Source organism: Plectropomus leopardus, chromosome 17 (assembly GCF_026936395.1).
Source record: "Plectropomus leopardus strain MGB_pleo_1.0 chromosome 17, ASM2693639v1, whole genome shotgun sequence".
Taxonomy (NCBI): Eukaryota; Metazoa; Chordata; class Actinopteri; order Perciformes; family Serranidae; genus Plectropomus; species Plectropomus leopardus.
In genome coordinates, this window is record NC_142192.1 from 29,004,999 (window position 1) to 29,023,180 (window position 18,182).

The window sequence follows — 18,182 nt, forward strand, 5'->3', positions numbered from 1 at the left end:
GTTTAGTTTCAGCTACAATCTTGTTATTTTTTGGCTAAATATCAAAATTCAGACGGTTAAGTGGAAAGGTTGTACTCTCCATTTTACAGCACTTTTTAATAATGTTGCCAAATACTTCATGTCATAACAACCATTGGAAAAAATAAATTGAAAACCAAAAACCAAACAAAACAAACAAAAAAGAAAACCTGTAGCCTATTCATTTATATCCAAGTCTTTGCGCTATATGTCACCTGCATTGCTCCTTTGTGCTCCTTTTTTATTTACCCGATTGTTTCTCCTTTTTGTTGCCTTTTTGTTAAAAATCAATTTTATCCTTTGATTTTCCAATATATTGCTATCTCTACTGCTTTTTCTTTTTTTCTGTATCTGTCTGTTTTGCAGTATCAATCTGTCCTTTGTATTTGTTTATGTTTTCCCTTACTTGCTCTGTACATCTTTGTATTGAATAAAGTTTTTAAAAAAAAAAGAAAAAAGAAAAGAAAAAGATACGTATATTAAGTGTTGGTTATTGTTCAACCTGTTTACGCAGGATCTTCTGTCAAAGAACTGTAATATTACTGTAGACTTAATAGTAATAACTTAATAGTGCAAGTTAGTTAGATAAGTCATACACTTAAAAAATGTATTATTGTCAATGCAATAATAAGAAATGTACATAACAATAAGAAATTACCCAAAGTACTTTTGCATTTGATATTATCAGCTTATTTAGAATACTTTAATTCTTCAGTAAACATTTGAATTCAGGAATTTTCCTTGGAATGGAGTATTTCTATAATGTTATATTGGTACTTTTACTTAAGTACAGGATGAGTAGTAACTCTGTAGTAACTACAGTAATCTGTGTTCCCCCTTAGAGGCACATCAGATAACATGTTTTATGTTAACATGTGTGAGTTTCTCTTGTTTTGTTGGTGTGAAAGATGAATTAGAGAGATTAACAGTCAAAGAAATACAAATCTAAAATCTAAAACCCAGAGGCCATGAGGGGGGTGAGGCAGTGTCGGGTGAGAGGGCAGCCGGCCTCTTATGGGATATTTTTGGAGGGGAGGGCGATGAGGAGTGCCTGTATTTGGAGATGGAGGTGGGAAATGAAAGAAGAGCATCAGAGGGAGGCGCGGTTGGGTTTTTGAGGGTTTCGGTGAGAGGGGCGGTGAATGATACGTCACAGCTTTGGTTGGGACCCTCATCTGACACACACAAACACACGCACACACTCACACACACACACACACACACAGCACTGACAGAGGACGGACAGACGGACGAAGCAAAGACCCTGTTAGAGAACAACAACAGAGAAAAGAAAGACGGTTAAAGAGAGTTTAAAGACTGAAGTTGAGTGAAAAAGGAAAAGAAGAGGAGCAGGAGTCAGGGGGGAGAAAGAGGTAAAAATACATTTAATTTTACTGCATCACAAGTCAAGAGGAGTTAGTACTTAACCTTTTGAAACCTGGAGCGACAGCTTTTCTTGTGCTGCTCTCAGACTCCTTTTGCAAGTATTTAAACTTTGAGTCAAGAGTGCAATTTCATTCAAAAACATGGGGAAACAAGGAAGTGGGCAACTTTGAAAGAAATGTTACACAAATTGCAAAAATTAGTCAATTTAGATTTATTATTATTAGAAATTTAAGCATTTTTTTCCTAGTGATTTCCATGTTTTTTTAAAAAAATTTAAAAAAAAATTTCCAGCACTTATTACTAATTTCTGGATAATTTTTGCGTCTTCCGTTACTCATTACTCCCTTCCTAAGTCAATTTGCTGAGCTTTCAAAAGATTAAATGAATAAAAGTTTTGCATCCTAAAATCTCCACTTACACTTTTGTCACTAAAGTTTCATTAAGAAAGGACAGAAATCACCAGTGAAGTACATACAGTTAATGAAGGGGGGGACCGGGGGGAGCTTGCCCCGGGCACCGAATGTATTAGGTGCAACACTGGAAACCACATATAAAATGATATATCCAATGACATCATTGCATTAATCAGTAATTTATACTAATATTTATATTTAACTGCTGAATGGAAACAATGTAAAGAAGTTGCCAGTTGCTGTTGGGATACACACAGCGGGGGCGTCGGTCCTTCTGTTTCCAGCCCTTAGCTGCGAAATACACACAAAATACACACACGAAGTACATGTTGAGTGTGTCAGCGCCTATAAATACACACAGGAGATAGAGAAGGAATTTAGCTGCAGCCGAAGAGCGACAGAAGAGGTGGAGAGGCATGCAGGGTGGTGTGTGTGTGTGTGTGTGTGTGTGTGTGTGTGTGTGTGTGTGTGTGTGTGTGCACTGTAACAAACTTTCCTGTAAAATTACTGCAAACTGCTGCCAGCTGTGGTGGCTATTTTAAAGAGTCACTACTGCAAATTACTTTAACAGTATATAACTGTTGAGTTTGTAACAGTATTCTGCAGAAGAATGTGAGGTTTACAGTGACAATGGCTCAAAAACTGCATCAAGATTTACAGCGTTTTGCTGTAATTTGGAAAAACACTAGTATGCATTTTTACAAAAAAAAAAAAAATCGCCCTCACTCACAGTATAACTTGTTGAAACTGCAATAATTCTCATAAGGTTGCAAGAATTTAAAAAAAACGCTGTATCGAGGTGCTGTCCTATTTTGACTGCTGCATTTTTACAGCAATATCACAAAAACAACTTTTCCTTTAAAATGACATTAAGATTAACATCGGCTCCAAAAAGCATCAAGATTTACAGTTTTACCGCATTAAAAAAACAAAAACCAGTACATTACTGTAAGAATTTTGCCGTATTTTTACAGTGTGTATGTTTGTGGATTCAGGTACAGGTGGTGGACAAAATAACAGAAACACTTTTTAATACAGCACTATATCGCTGCAGTTCGTACCACTTTCGTAAAGTTTTAAAAAAGACAGTCAGTGGTGTTGGTCCTTGACTCTACAGGGTGTTTTGGTGTCTTTTAGCTCATTATTTTGGATTTGCACCTATTATATTCCACTGTTTTGATTGATCCAAATCTTTATTTTGGAAATGTAAATTTTTTTAAAGAAGATAAATAAACAAGCCAACAAAAGAATAGTGCAGATCAAATCCGTCGCTCCGCTGGAGGAAGTTACCTGCTCGGGCACATTCAGCCGCGTTCAGCTGCCGTCAATCTTGACTACGTGTGCTCTGTGAGCCTGAGCCCGTAGATTTGGGTATTTCCAGTAAAGTTATATGGCTTTTCCAGTTTTGCCCGAAATACTACCTCATGTGAACATAAAAATGTTTTTGCGTTTTTTGGGTTTTTTTTTTCAGAATTGACTTGTTTCCATCAGGCGTATTTAATGATAAATATATTTAATAATACGTGTCATGGCCAACAGTTATTTGATTCATTTTGGAAGCACACAGCCGTTGTTTCTTCTGCAAACACATCTCTGATAAAAGCATCACAAAGCTTCATTTCATGTTGTCTCTGCTTCTTTGCAAAGCTTTGACACGCTGAGGTCGACGTCTAAAAATAACACGCAGACCCCGAGGAGCTCAGATTTCCACCCCTTCCTCTTTCCTTACGCACCTAAACTGTTTATTTTCCTCTAAATTAAGACTCTCACACACATCAACACCTGGCAACCAGTTAAACTGCAGTTACTTTATATTATCAGTTCTTCTCCAATGTGCAGTGAACAAACACTGCCAAGTTTTTTGCTCTCCAAGAGAAACAAACCAGCCGTTACATTAAAGAAGAGACGGTTTAAAAACAGTCACATGACTGTAAACACACATGTTCATGTCATTGGTACGAGAGGCTGCGGCTGATGTTTTTGCTCTTCTCAAGACGGGGGCAGTGATTCAAACTGAGCCCTATTTCTGCTCAGCTGATTTTAACATTAATGTCTCAAATAAATACTATGCAGAGTAATTTTGGTTTCCTGCATTTTAATTTAGCAGGCCTCTTAACTCTCTGAAAACTGAGCAATTTGGCTTCATTTCTTTCTAAAAAGAAGGGTAACTAGAAATTACCCAAAAATTAGTGAGAAAATAATTTTAAAAAACTTTTTACGTCAAATTAACTGATATTTGCAAATATATATATATATAAAAAACAAATAATTAAAATAAAAATAGTATATCTTTTTCTTTAGGCTTATTTTAAACATATAATTAAATACAGATTTATCTGTACTTTTCCCTAGTTGTTGATGATTTCATTGACATTTCATGCCAAGCTGCTGATTTCATTTTTCACTGTTTTTTTGTTGTTGTTGTTGTTGTTGTTGTTGTTAAAAAACAACAGTGAAATGTATAAGAAATAAATACAAAAAATTAGAGAAAACTGTAAACGTGTGTTTTTAACCCTTTGAAACCTGCATTACCATCAGTTTTCCTGTGCTGCCTTCAGATGCCTCTCACAAGCTAGTTAACCCTTAAAAAACAGATTTCTTTCAAAACTGCAGGGAAAAGAAAATAATCAACTTGGCAAGAACTGTTCCTCAAATTGTGAGAAATTAGTGAAAAGGAAAAGGTGACAACAAACGACCTGAAAATGTGTTTTTAAAGAAGAAATATTTATATATTATTAGAACTATATATATTTGAATTTAGGTAAGAGAAAAAAATATGAATATATATGTTAAATTTTCAGCACTTTTTTGGGTCATTTTCATGTTTGTTTTTACTTTTCTTATTTTTTTGCTTATTTGTATGTTATTTTCTCATATTTTTTCATTATTGCTTTTTTTTTTGGTGATTTCTTGTCAAGTTGCTCATCGCCTTCTTCCCATTATTTTTGAATGAAAGAAATAAAACCAATTGACTAAAGTTTTAAAGAGTTAAAGTGAAATCTTAATCTGTAAAGTAGACAGTAACTATGGCTGTTTGATGAATACTGCAGAGTATAAAAATACACATACTCTGAAGTACATATACCTAACGTTTACTCAAATGATGTACGATATGTAAATAATGTAGGGCCTTTCCACCGATGCAGGTGACGTCTGTAAAATGTAAATTAAGCTCTTGGCGACGTTTCAGACAACAAACCACTTGTTCAGTGGTTCTGCGGCATGAAAATAATCTCTGCACAGATCAGCCTTCAGAAATATCCGGGGCCAAGGTTAGCGTAGGGAGCAGCTGCTCTGTCATCGGCCATACTGGGAACCAGACCTCACCACCACCACCACCACCATCATCATCATCATCATCACTGTCAGATATACTGTAACTAACAACAGCGTCTCCTTTCAAAACAAGAGTATAGTGGCTGTGTCAGCAACGAGGAAAAATCATCACATACACAGAATCTGATGATCATTTTATGCCTTTCTATTGTTAGATACTAACACCACTGACATATAATTTGGTTATGATTGATTTTACAGGCATGTAAATTCCTGATAATTTTTGAATAATTTCCAAAAAGCAGGGTGATCTGGGCGTAATTAGAAAAGTACCAAATATGAAAACTACAGAAGCCCTTAGTGGCCATACTTTCAAATATTTGTTCCCCCTCTGTTTTTCCGATCTCAATTTTCAATCTTAATTGTGCCGTCATCTCAGGATAACACAGTTTTGTTATCTCAAGAAAATTATCCGTTTAGGGCTTCCACAGTAAACAAATTTTTGTAGTTTTTTTTCACCTCAGATTTTTCTTGTGACCCTTTGGAGGGGTCCAACCCAAAGTTGGTAACCACTGGACTAAACAGTATAAAGTTTTTGAACGTAGTTTCACCATCTGCAGCCTCAGCCTGAAACACCAGGCGGGTTTCCAATACGGATTTCAGCAAAACGCTTCGATATTTTCAAAATTTCGCAAAAACATAATTGCGAGATGACGCCCTTTGCGTTTGTGATGTTATGCGACGTCTCCTCTCGTGATAACGTTCAAAGAAGCATGGCGGAGGATGTTCAAAACATTAGCAGGTTTATTTCTACTGCAGCCACCGCACTAACCGTCATTGTTTCCAATCAAAGGCGACGAAGGCGTGTTGTTTGATAATGGAAAGGCGAGACCCCTATACGTGGAAGGGGCCACGTATGGGGGGTTTTACGGAGGTGATTGGTGGATTTAAAACTTCTTGATGATCTGCCCAACTTTGAAGAGTTATGCGATGCATGTTTTTTAGAGAGACTCTTTGTTGTATATCATGTGACCTATAAAAGCCAAAAAAAGTCTTTCCACTGCAGTTTTGCGAACTTTTTTCGAGTCGCCTGAAATACCACCTGGTGTGAGCATAAAAACTTTTTTGCTATAAATGGGAGTTTGTTTGTTTTTTCAAAACTGATGTGTTTCCATTAGGTATATTTTACATTTGCAATTTCAATTTGCGCAATTTAAGGTTTATTGGAAACTCAGCTGTCAGTAATAACAATCTAATCATGTAGAATTGGAAACGAGTACGTTTATTTATTTATTTATTAAAAATTATTTTAATTACATTTTACTAAAAAAAATACTCCTGTAGTTTACTTCAGTAGTTGTTAGGGGCTATTTTTGGTACTTTTTTTAAGTAAAGATGTACTTGTTGGATTTTTTGGAATACTTTAAATTCTGCAGATGCGTTTACTATGATTTTATTGCTCATTAGTAAAATCAAGTTGCTTTTATCCTCCACCTTGTTGTTTTTGCATCAATCGAATATGTTTTTCACATCATCGTCCGGCCCCTCGTGTCTCCAGTTGGCTTTGACACTGAATTTCTCACGTTTTCGTGGCTCTTTGCCTCCGGGATCATCAAACTGAGCGGCTCACAGTCACAGAAACTATTAGCCGCTGTCGAATAGCAAATTATCCTTCTCATTTAATTTTTGTAGTAATGAGGTCATACAGTGTCCTGGCTGCTGGACGTTACTGTTTCAGCTGTTTAAAGGGTGATTGCAACATCTACAAGCAGCATGTATGGTCTGTGACAGGAAGCCCCGCCTCTTCATATGACACCGACAACAGCTGCGGCTCCAGCGTCTGTCCCCGGTCTGTCCATGTGTGGAGGCCGTTGGCCGGCGAGCCAATAGGTGCTATTTAAAAAGAGCCAAGTTCAGACACAGAGCGAAGGAGGAGGAGGAGGAGGAGGGACGGAGAGAGTCATGTACATGTTTGTGGTCAGAGGCGTTATTTAAAACGGCCACCAGATAAAGTTAATGAGGACGTCACAGACAGCGGTGTGAAACATTTTTGATATTCTGAGGTTGTTTCAAGAAACCTTTAAAACACATAAATGAACATAACATTTCCAATTGAAGTTAAAGGAGCTGTATGCGATTTTCAGAGAATATTGAGCTACAATTCAGAGGCTGGGCCGTGACTGTCTGCACCAGCACGTTCTCATTCGGGAAATAACTCATAAAATAGGGCCGCTCTGTCAGGGTTTTTGGCATATGTGTGAAACGCCAAATGGCACCTTTTGCATGTGCATGGTAGGCTGAGTATGCGGCCGGACAGAAGCGGTCGCAGTGTTATCATACGCTGATAAATGGGTGGACAGAAGCTGCTGCGTCCACCCAATACGTGCACAGGCAGCGTCACCTGAGAATGCAGCCGGACGCAACCTGTCGCGTCCACATGAAACGCAGCCAGATGGTGTAAAGTTGAAATGCTGCTGCTGACTTATAGTAATAATATAAACATTTAACATAACATAAAACATAAGACATTGAGAATGATTTCGCGACGACGCCATCGCTGTGATAAGACGTATGTGTGCCGTACAGAGAGATGTGCAGTCACACAGAGAGACAACATTCTCCACTCAGGACGCCATCGCTCCACTACATTTCTGCATAACAGTTGTTTGCTGCTTTATTAGGCCTCCGACTGTCATATAGAAAACCTTTATCTGACAATAGATGTGTCTAATAATGCTCACTAGAAGGTGGAAAGGGCAAAGATGTGAAAATGTCAAGTATGGGTCTTAATAAAGCTCAGTGGGAGAAAGATCATTTATAACTGGCACACAGCTGAGGCCCCAAATAGACACTGGAGTTACTTTAAATTTCCACCCTGACACAGCAGGGAGATAATCTCTGCTGGAGGCTCAGGTGAACGACAACAAACCGTGAGCCAGAGACAAAGATCGGTGTCTCCTGTTTACCAACAGACGGCCAGCTCACTCTAATGACGCCCTTTGACTACAGGGACGCCTCGTATTACTATATTACGATACTGAGTTATCATATTTCCACTTGAGCTGCTGTCACAAAACGTTACCAGTTTAGTCAAATACTAATAATATGTTTAACAGTCGTCCCACTATTGTCATTTGTAGCTGCCATTAATGCAGTAGGTGAAGACTTTTTTAGCCTTTGTTCACAGCCGAGTCACCAGCAAAAAATGCAGCCATTAAATGCAAAGCATGTTTCATTTGTACTTTTCATATATATCGTATCAACTATATGAGCTGAGGCCTGTCAAGCTGCAGATTAATGCAGGCAACTTTTTGAGACCAAAAAAGCTGTTTTCTACCAATGCATCGCTGTGTTACCTGCTGCTGTTTTTGACAATTTCGGACCTGGGTCGACATCAGTTTTCTTGTGCTGCTTCCAGATCCCTTTTACAACCTGTTTAACCCTTTCAAATGCATGCAAATAAAACGTGGGGAAGAAAGGCAGTGAGCAAATTGCAAAAAAAAATGGAAGTTACAAGAAAATTACCTAAAAATTATTTTGAAAATAGAAAAAAAATAGAAAACTCTGTTCATAATTTTATTATTATTGTGACTTTGATTATGATGATGATGATGATGATGATGATGATGATGATGATTATATTTAAAATTGTGTTACAGATTTTGTTTTCTTTTTTTCAGCACTTTTTTGAGTCATTTCCTTTTTCTTTTACTCATTTTATGTGTTTTTCTTTCAGGTTGTTTTGTTTTACCTAATTTCTTACTAATTTTTAGGCCAATGCTTTTTCAGTTGCTCATTAGAGTTCACTTAAACACCGAGACACTGAGTTTCTTGCCGCGATAGTACCGAGAAAGTTGAGTATTTCAAACCTGATCTCTTCCAAACCATCATAGAATGTTTTTTGTGCCTAAACCCAACCATGTTTATCACAACATCGCTGAAACATTATATTTTTACAACCAAACTAAGAAAACACAAAATGCTCCTTTTAAAATATATATATATATTGTTTATTTCAGCATGCCTCTACTCTGCACATCAGCTCTTAAATGTGATGCCTTCGCTCTCTGCGTCCGTCTGCGGCTCACTGTGATCATGAATAAGATTCCTCAGGTGCATTAAATGTCGGATGGCGGCTGTAAACCACAAAACTCGACCCCGAGCTTCTCTTCAGGACACTTGCAGCTGTCATTCACACTGCTGCCAGCACACAGAGTCTCTCAGTTTGTAGGTGATCCTCAGGATTTAGGAAAGGTGCCGGTGTGTTTGTTGTTTTGTTTGATGTTGAGAGATTAACAGAGAAATGTGCATCTGTCAGTGGGTTTGTGGCGTCCTCCAGTGACCATGAAACTGTCATTTAGATGCTGGAAACATTTGCCAGGTGTGTTGTTACGATTTTCTCTTCAATAATTCAAAGTATTAAAACACATTGTCGTGGACAAAGGAGAGATAAGACAGTAATTTGTGTTTTCTTTAGAGTAACTCTTTGTTAGTGATATATTAATATAATTTAAATACATACATACATGGTTTTGTTTTAGTGCAGAAACTGAATCTTGCTTTAAATATCTAATCCCTTACTGCAAACATGTTTGCTTTTATCATTGTTAAAGTTACATTTTGACAGCACAGTGATTTTGCTGAAAGAACAGATCAGTTAAAACTGTCAACAATAAAATAATGCCATGATAAATTAGCTTATTTTGAGACATTTTTATGTCTCTGAATGTGGATTTTCATATTTCTCTCAAATACTTTCAAACTGATGGCCGCCTAACGCTGGAAAACATTCAAATATTTTAAAACTATGGTACGTTTGTGACACATTGCATCTTTTATATCAAGATTATTGGAGATATTTAGAATACTTTACTGTCAAAAGAGAGGAAATTTGCTAAAAAAAAATAGAAACCAATAGGTGAAGTCAGAAAAAAATGCTGTGGTTTATGTGTGGTTGGGTTTAGGCACAAAAACTACTTGATTGAGGATCTTTAGGCATAATCGCAGACTGGAAATCAGCGATGTCTCAGTAAAATAACAATTGCTTTTCGTGACACAATCCCGGCAGGAAACGCAGTGATGCCATGGTAAAACACATCTGTCTGTGGCTCTATCCCCACAGAAAAATAGCAACTGGTTGCCCCAAAGCAACCATGTTTTGTGCTTTGAAAGCTGCTGGGTCGCCAAAGGAAAAACGTTTTTTTTTGGACAGTAGTCTGCAGTTCAGCAGGCGTCTCACTTATTTGTCACGCAGTCTCCCATCGGCTCCACCTCCAGAAGATAGTCGATTTAGAAATGTTGATGTGATACGTGCAAATGTAACATATTTGCAGAAACATAAAATGTCAACATTTTTTTCTGGGGACTTTGCAATAAAAAAAAAAAACATGAAAATATTTAGAATAACAAAAAATGCAGTTTCTATACTTCCTGTTCTTCCATTGTGCTGAACTGGGCATTCAATGGGCTAATTATACCTGTACATTTTCACACACACACACACACACACACACACACACACACACACACACACACACACACACACACACACACACACACACACGTTATTTCAGCTGTGCATGGCACTTATTTTGGTTTTGGTGAACTATAAGACTGATTAAAATGAAGATCAATCAAATGGTTTGAACAATTTGTGTCTTCACTTTGCAACTGATAATTACATCTTTGTCTCCTCCTTTTTCAGGTGCTGTGTGCTGTGTTTAAACCACCAACAAAATCCCAAACCAGTCAAACCATTATACCATTCTTCGCTTCAACCTCCAGCCAAAGCACTTGCAGCAAAGTCAGGAAACAGTTTTCATTAAATTTTGTCGATTAGTTGGATTTTTAGAAAGTTAAAGAGTCCCTGTCTGTCAATAAGTCGACACAATAAACCTTTTATTAAAATAAACTTAAAACCTACAAGAAACGACCTAAACCGTCAAACGATGGCCCCCAAGAAGAAGGCCTCCCGTCAGAAGAAGCCCGGCGTGGAAACCATCCCTCAGGTCGCCCTGGAGACCACCAAAGCCCAGCTGAAGGTGGAGAGCCGTGGTGACGGTGTGGTGGTGGTGGAGAGCGGCGTGAAGAAGATTGAGCAGATGGCGGCGCTCGACATCGCCCAGCTGAACAGTCTGAACCTGCCGCTGCCGCCGCCGGTCATCAAGCCCGGAGAGAGAGGCCTCGGCCTGGGCAGCGAGCTGACACGACCGATGCACGGAAACACCATGCTGGAGGAGCTCAGCAAGATGCGGCAGGAGAAGTAGGTTCAGATACTCACAGTACTGTTTGGACCGTCTTACAATTACAATACTTATCACTTACGATACTTTACAATTACAATACCGTAAGATTTACATACTATTACGATACATTACAACTACTACACCATATGATTACCATAAAATTTGGATACTTTACAATTACCATACCATACGATTACTATAAAATTTTGATACCGCATACTGTACGGTTTCCATATGATAAGGATATTTTACAATTACAATACAGTACGATTACTATGAATCTACAATACTTTACAATTACGATATGGAATGATTATTGTACCATTACGATACTTTACAGTTACGATACATACAATTACCATATGATAACTACACAATGTAGATACAGTACAATTACGATACAAATAAGAGACATTAGAATTGCAATACAATACAATTATGCTAAGTTACAATTACAATACAGTACAATTACTAGATAATTACGATACTTTACACTTACAATACTTTACATTACAGTACATTACAATTGCAAAACAACTTTGATACAATACAACATCAATACCAATTCAGTATAATTACCAAACATTAATTGTACTGCATGGTACAATTATGATGTATTACAGTTACAGTACAGTACATTGTTTGTGTATCATCCATCCGTCTGCTCTGCTCCGCAGGTTCCTGACTGATCTGGAGTTGGCCTGTAAGACGAAAGCCTTCGACGTCCACAAGCTGGTCATTTCGTCCATCAGTCAGTACTTCAGAGAGATTCTGGCCAAAGACCCGGGCATGAAGCGCCTCGAGCTGCCGTCCCTCTCACCTCTGGGTAATGACTCTGTCACTGCCGCAAAAACTCCCGTCTGAAGAATTCAGTCTCGGCTCGCCACGGTTGGCTTTTTAAATGAAAGTTTGTCTCACTCTTCTGTCTTCAGGCCTGGCTAACGTCATCACCTTTGCCTACCTGGGACGTGTCCACATGTCCCTCTACACCATCGGCTGCACCGCCTCTGCCGCCGCCACTCTGCAGATCCCTCAGCTCCTCAAGATGTGCATGGACTTCCTGCTGGCCGAGCTCAACGTACAGACCTGCGTCTACATCTGGAACATCGCCGCCGCCTACGGTCTGATGCCCGTGTGCGACGCCGCCCGCCGCTTCGTCCTGGAGAACTTTGTGCAGTTCGCAGAGACGCCGCTGTTCACGCAGCTGACCCTGGAGCAGATCTCCGCCTTCCTGCAGGACGACTCGCTGTTGTTGCCGTCAGAGGTCACCGCCTTCCAGGTGAGAGGTCAAACTTTGTCTTTAAAGGTTGCTGAAAATGTAGGTTGCAATATGATCTTCTGTCAAGTGAACATATTTACTTCAAATATCCAAACTGAGGAGAAGCGCCAGGTCTTCTAGGAGGCGACCGCTGCCATCCAGCATTAACTCGACGACCCTCTGGGACTATTTTCATCCAGAACTAAAAACAGACCCCAGACCAGCTGCTCACAGCATAACGCAGACCAGTCACCTGCAGGTCGACTGTGAGCAGAAACCCCGAATATAACTCACTGTGTGCAAGAAGAGCTCGTTTATTAATACACAACTCTGCTGCAGACCTGAATAGACAAACAGCTGAGGAAGCAGTGATCTTTATATTTATAAACTGGACCAAATGTGTCCGACAGCCCTGATTATAATCCTCATTTATCTATTCAATTTATTTAATTTATCTTTTAATGTCTGATGCTACAACTACATATATATATTAGGGATGTCCTGATCAAGCTTTTTTGCGATTTGAGTAATTTAATATCTACTGATACCGAGTCCCGATCTGATACTTACCTGGATAATACAGCTGCACACATCAAGTTCTTTAAAGTTATTAAGATCAAGTCATTGTATTTACGCGACAGTTTCATAGCTCTGCAACACAACACATGAGAAAACGTCTGTACCTAAACTCTTCCTAAATGTCTTTTATTTTGGTAAATAAACAAACAAGGAAATGACCTGAAAAAGTGCACAAAAATAATTGTGAATGTTTAATTATGATCATTGTAACTATAATTTTCTTAACATTTTTCAGTTTTTTTTTTGTTTTTGTTTGTTTTTTTTACAATTTTTTAAATCTACTGTCTTGCAATTTTGCAGGATATTTCTTGTCAAGTTACTCATTGTCTTTTTCCCCATATTTTCAAAAGAAAGCAAACCAACATGCTCAACGTCCAAAGGTTTTAAAACATGTGAAAGGCGTCTCAACGTAGCACAAGAAAACCAATCTAGGTTGGAAAGGGTTAAGCAACCACAGGTTTTTAAAGGTGCTCTGTTAGGATAACGATAAAATATATCATATCTGTTCACTGTGAACGTGTCTCCCTGCAGCTGGCCATGAAGTGGCTCGACTTCGACGCCACTCGTCAGGAGCACGCCGCAGAGCTGCTGTCTCACATCCGCTTCGAGACGATCCCGGCTAGCGAGCTGGTGAGTCAGATCCAGCCGGTGCCCCGCATGATGATGGACGCCCACTGCCACCGCCTGCTGGTGGACGCCATGAACTACCACCTGCTGCCCTACCAGCAGAACACCCTGCAGTCCCGACGCACGCAGGTCCGTGCCGGTCAGCAGACGCTGCTCACCATCGGCGGTCGACCATCGCTCACTGAGAGAGCTCTGAGCCGCGAGGTCGGTGCTTTCAGTTTCTCACTACCTTAAAAGTAACATTGGAAACGTCCTCACTGACCTTTGACCTCTGCGTCCAGGTGCTGTGGAGGGACCCTCGTGAAGGAGGAGCCACCTGGCGTCACCTCACCCAGCTGCCGGCAAAGAGCTTCAACCAGTGTGTGGCTGTGATGGACGGCTTCCTGTACGTGGCCGGAGGAGAGGACCAGAACGACGCCCGCAACCAGGCCAAGCACGCCGTCAGCACGCTGAGCAGGTAGGAGCGAGCCGCTGCCATCGTCTGAAACAAAACCAACAAACGCCGCACCATCCGGTTCATTTTCTGTAGAAAGTCCAAAGTTTGCAGGATGACACCTGAAGGGCCTCATCATGTCAGTTAACCCTTACAGGCCCGCTTCAATACTACACACACTTATTCCACTCTGCACACAAAACGCACATTTCAAAATCAGGCTTTGAAGAATATTATACTTTAATATGATTTTATACTTTCCTCGAGTGTATTTTTTAACCAACACCAGTCCTCATCATAAATATCAAATATTCATATATTTTTTGTTTTAACCCTTTAAATGTTAGGTTTTTGTCACAATACCACTATGTTTTTAGATGGGAAAAAAAGAAAAAAAGTAATAATTTATTTTCAAATACTACATGCAAAGTAGAGTTTGTTTTTTAAATCACAGCCTGGGATATTTCAATAATAAGGCTAAAACATGATGCCTGTGACTGTTTTCAAAACAACTTGTCACATCTGGGCTTCAGGACACTCGGATTCCTTCAGATGAGCAGTATGGAGACATTTTGTCGTTTTATTATGTGTTTTTTTTAACCTTTGAATCCTGTACAACATTCGCTTCAACTGTCTGGGAGATAAGAGCAACGCCTCCAGCAGTGTTTTGTAGACAATAAAATTTCACCCAATTCTCCATCAGCATGAGAATGAGTAGATAATGACTGAATTTACAAAGTGGGTCCCAGAGTTTAAGGGCGCCCAAAAGCCTCACAATCATTGTGTGGCAACTGTTTGATTGCATCCTGCAACTTTGGGTCTCAAACGTCTGAACTATTTGTCCTTTAACTCCACCAGATACGACCCTCGCTTCAACACCTGGCTCCACCTGGCCAGCATGCGTCAGCGCCGCACCCACTTCTCTCTGGCAGCCAGCGGCGGCCGCCTGTTCGCCATCGGCGGCCGTAACGTGGAAGGCCTGCTGGCCACCACCGAGAGCTACGTGCCGTCCTCCAACACCTGGCAGATGCGTGCGCCCATGGAGGTGCCCCGCTGCTGCCACTCCAGCGCCACCCTGCCCTCCGGAGACATCCTGGTGACTGGTGGGTACATCAACTGCGCCTACTCTCGCTCAGTGGCGTGCTACAACGTGGATACCGACACCTGGAGCGAGAAGGCCCCCATGGAGACCCCCCGCGGCTGGCACTGCTCCACAACGCTCGGAGGGAAGGTGTACGTGGTCGGAGGAAGCCAGCTGGGGCCCGGAGGTGAGAGGGTGGATGTGCTCTCCGTGGAGGTCTTCTCCCCAGAGAGCAGCTCCTGGAGCCGAGCCGCCCCTCTGCCCCTGGGCGTGAGCACCGCCGGCCTCTCGCCGCTGGCCAACAAGCTGTACCTGCTGGGAGGCTGGAACGAGGCGGAGAAGCGCTACAAGGCGGCCGTCCAGAAGTACGACCCGGCCACAGACAGCTGGTCCATGGCGGAGGATCTGCCCGAGCCCACGGTGGGAGTGTCCTGCTGCACCCTGACCCTGCCGCCCCGCCACACACCGCGCCGGCAGCAGCACCGCAACACGCCGGCGCACGACGAGCAGCAGCAGGCCGCGAAGAACCGGAGCAGAGAGAGCAGCGTGGCTCCTTCACAAACCATCACAGCGTAGAGAGACAGGACGCAGCGGAGAGACGAGAAGAGAGGTTTGACCTCTGGAGAACATCTGGATCGGGGCTGCTCTTTTCTCTGTTAACCCTTTGAAACCTGAGCAATTTGGTTTTCTTTCAAAAACATGGGGAGAAGGCAACGAGCGGGCCAAAAATTAGCCCAAAAAAAAAAAGTTAAAAGAAACTTAAATTAAAAAAAAAATTAAAAGTTTTGAATATAAATATTTTATATTATGTATTGTATTTTTTTCTGTTAAATAATTTTAAATATAAAATCTAATTATAAATATAGTTTTAGGACATTTTTCTCTTTTTAGGTGGGAAAATTTTCTAATAATCCTATCTTTTTAAAAAGAGGTTTTTAAGTTTCTTGTCACATTTTACTACTTTCTTGCAATTTGTGAGACAGTTTTTGCCAAGGTTTTTTTAAAAATATTTAATTGGACAAAATTATCCATTTTTTCATGGATATACACAATTTAGATGAAACTTTGTTCATAAATGTTTCCAGAAATTATTTTATAATGTCCAAAGAAAATATCTGCATGACATATCTTCATTATTATGATGATTAAAAAAGATAAATTAAACTAGACCTTCATGCTGCTGCAAATCATGCAAGAAAAGAGAGCGTGCACGATCCAAAGTGTCCTCTGGAGGTTTTACATGAATGGAAACTGAAGTGAAAAAGGTGGCAAAGGGTTGTGAGTTGTAGAGCGGAGCAGGTGGAGGTGAAGAGGTGATGACGGAGGAGGAAGATGAATGATGGGAAGACGGGAACAGTGGCTGTCTGCGGTCTGAGCGGGTTTAACAAACGTCACTGTGAATCCTCTGGCAGTTTGTGTACAAAGATGTATCTAAGCCGAGTGTGTGCGTGAAAGTAAAGTGTGAATGTGTGCGTGACTGACAGGAGTGTGTGTGTCCACGACAGGAAAATGAGCCAATTCTGACAAAAAAACAAAAATGCAAAAATCAAGATTTGACATCAGCGAACTTGAAATATTTCTTCATGAGGAATGAAGCAGGTTGGCAATAAACAAACCTGTTTATTGTTTAATTTATTTAATGATATTTTAGAGGTAGTGTAGATTAATTGTGAAAAAATACATAAAAAATATGTAGATGTAGTACTTAAGTATAAATATTTTATAAGTGCGATGGAGTGGAGGGATTACGAGGCGAACACGAGGAAGGCGGTGTGAACTCAACAACACCGGTGAAATTTAAAAGGTAGTAAACACAAAATAACATGAACAAAGTGTCCAGACATCTTGGCGTCAAAAAATAAGCTTAAGTAAAAATATTTCTGAAAATGATGTAAAAATGAAAAAAAAATCTGAAAAAATGTATAAATAAATCTTGAAAAATAAAGATGAAAATCTGAGAAAAAAATGTAACAAAAATCTAAAAAATAAAAAAAAATCCACCCAAACGTCACCTGTGTTTGTGATTTGAAACACTTGCCATCCTCGAATTATTCAACAATTTTTACCAAAACTATGACAAACTACCAAATGAAGAACCAGTGAGACTCCAGCAGGTTAAAAATCAAACCGAGCTGCATCGTAATGACAATTACTGATAAATATCTGTCATCACGAGATACAACGAGGTTAATCTGGCTCATTTGATTGGATGAATCCCTCTGTATTTGTCTCCTTTTCGGCACTGATGAGCTCTGTGTTGGTTGTTTCACTGAATAAAGCCAATATGATCAAAACATGCCGTTTCCTGTCTTTTGTTTATAAATGCAAACTGGGCTGCTGGGAAATGCAGTGTGATCACAGAAAAGAAGTTTAAACTGACTGCTTTTATGTGCTGCAAGACGCATTTGATCAGAGGCCAGAAGTTATTAACATATATTTATAAGTTAACATATAATTTCCAGTTTAGCTCGTACAGGAAGTAAACAAAATTGTTATATTCAAACTGTTAAGTGCAAAAAAAGATGCCACTGAAGCCCATTCAAACTGCAACTTTTGATCCTGCAGCCATCAAAGAAATAAAGACATGCATATAGTTATTTCTGGGTGTGGTTTTGGATTTTTGCCTTGGAACCTGTAATTTTTACTGTTTTCTACCTCATAACGTCATTTTTAAAAATTGTAATAAAAACATGCTATTTCCATTAGGTGCACTGTCACAGTCAATGTTGCTGCAAATCATTGGCATATACCAGGCTGTGATTTAAAAAAAACAAAACTTTTCATGTTGTATATTAAAAATAATTATTTTTTGCATCTTAACACATAATGGCATCATGACAAAAACCTGGCATTTAAAGGGCTAAAA

General features: G+C 39.7%; 1 protein-coding gene across 1 annotated transcript; it reads left to right on the forward strand.

Annotated features, from left to right (window-relative positions):
* The first annotated feature begins 1,196 nt into the window (after positions 1-1,196).
* On the forward strand, positions 1,197-17,610 carry klhl43 (kelch-like family member 43). Its single transcript, XM_042506594.2, has 7 exons — positions 1,197-1,391; positions 10,798-11,355; positions 12,016-12,164; positions 12,271-12,617; positions 13,707-14,006; positions 14,084-14,259; positions 15,094-17,610. Exons 2-7 carry the CDS (start codon positions 11,042-11,044, stop codon positions 15,890-15,892), a joined length of 2,085 nt encoding a protein of 694 aa, XP_042362528.2. The 5' UTR covers positions 1,197-1,391; positions 10,798-11,041; the 3' UTR covers positions 15,893-17,610.
* Positions 17,611-18,182: the final 572 nt, after the last annotated feature.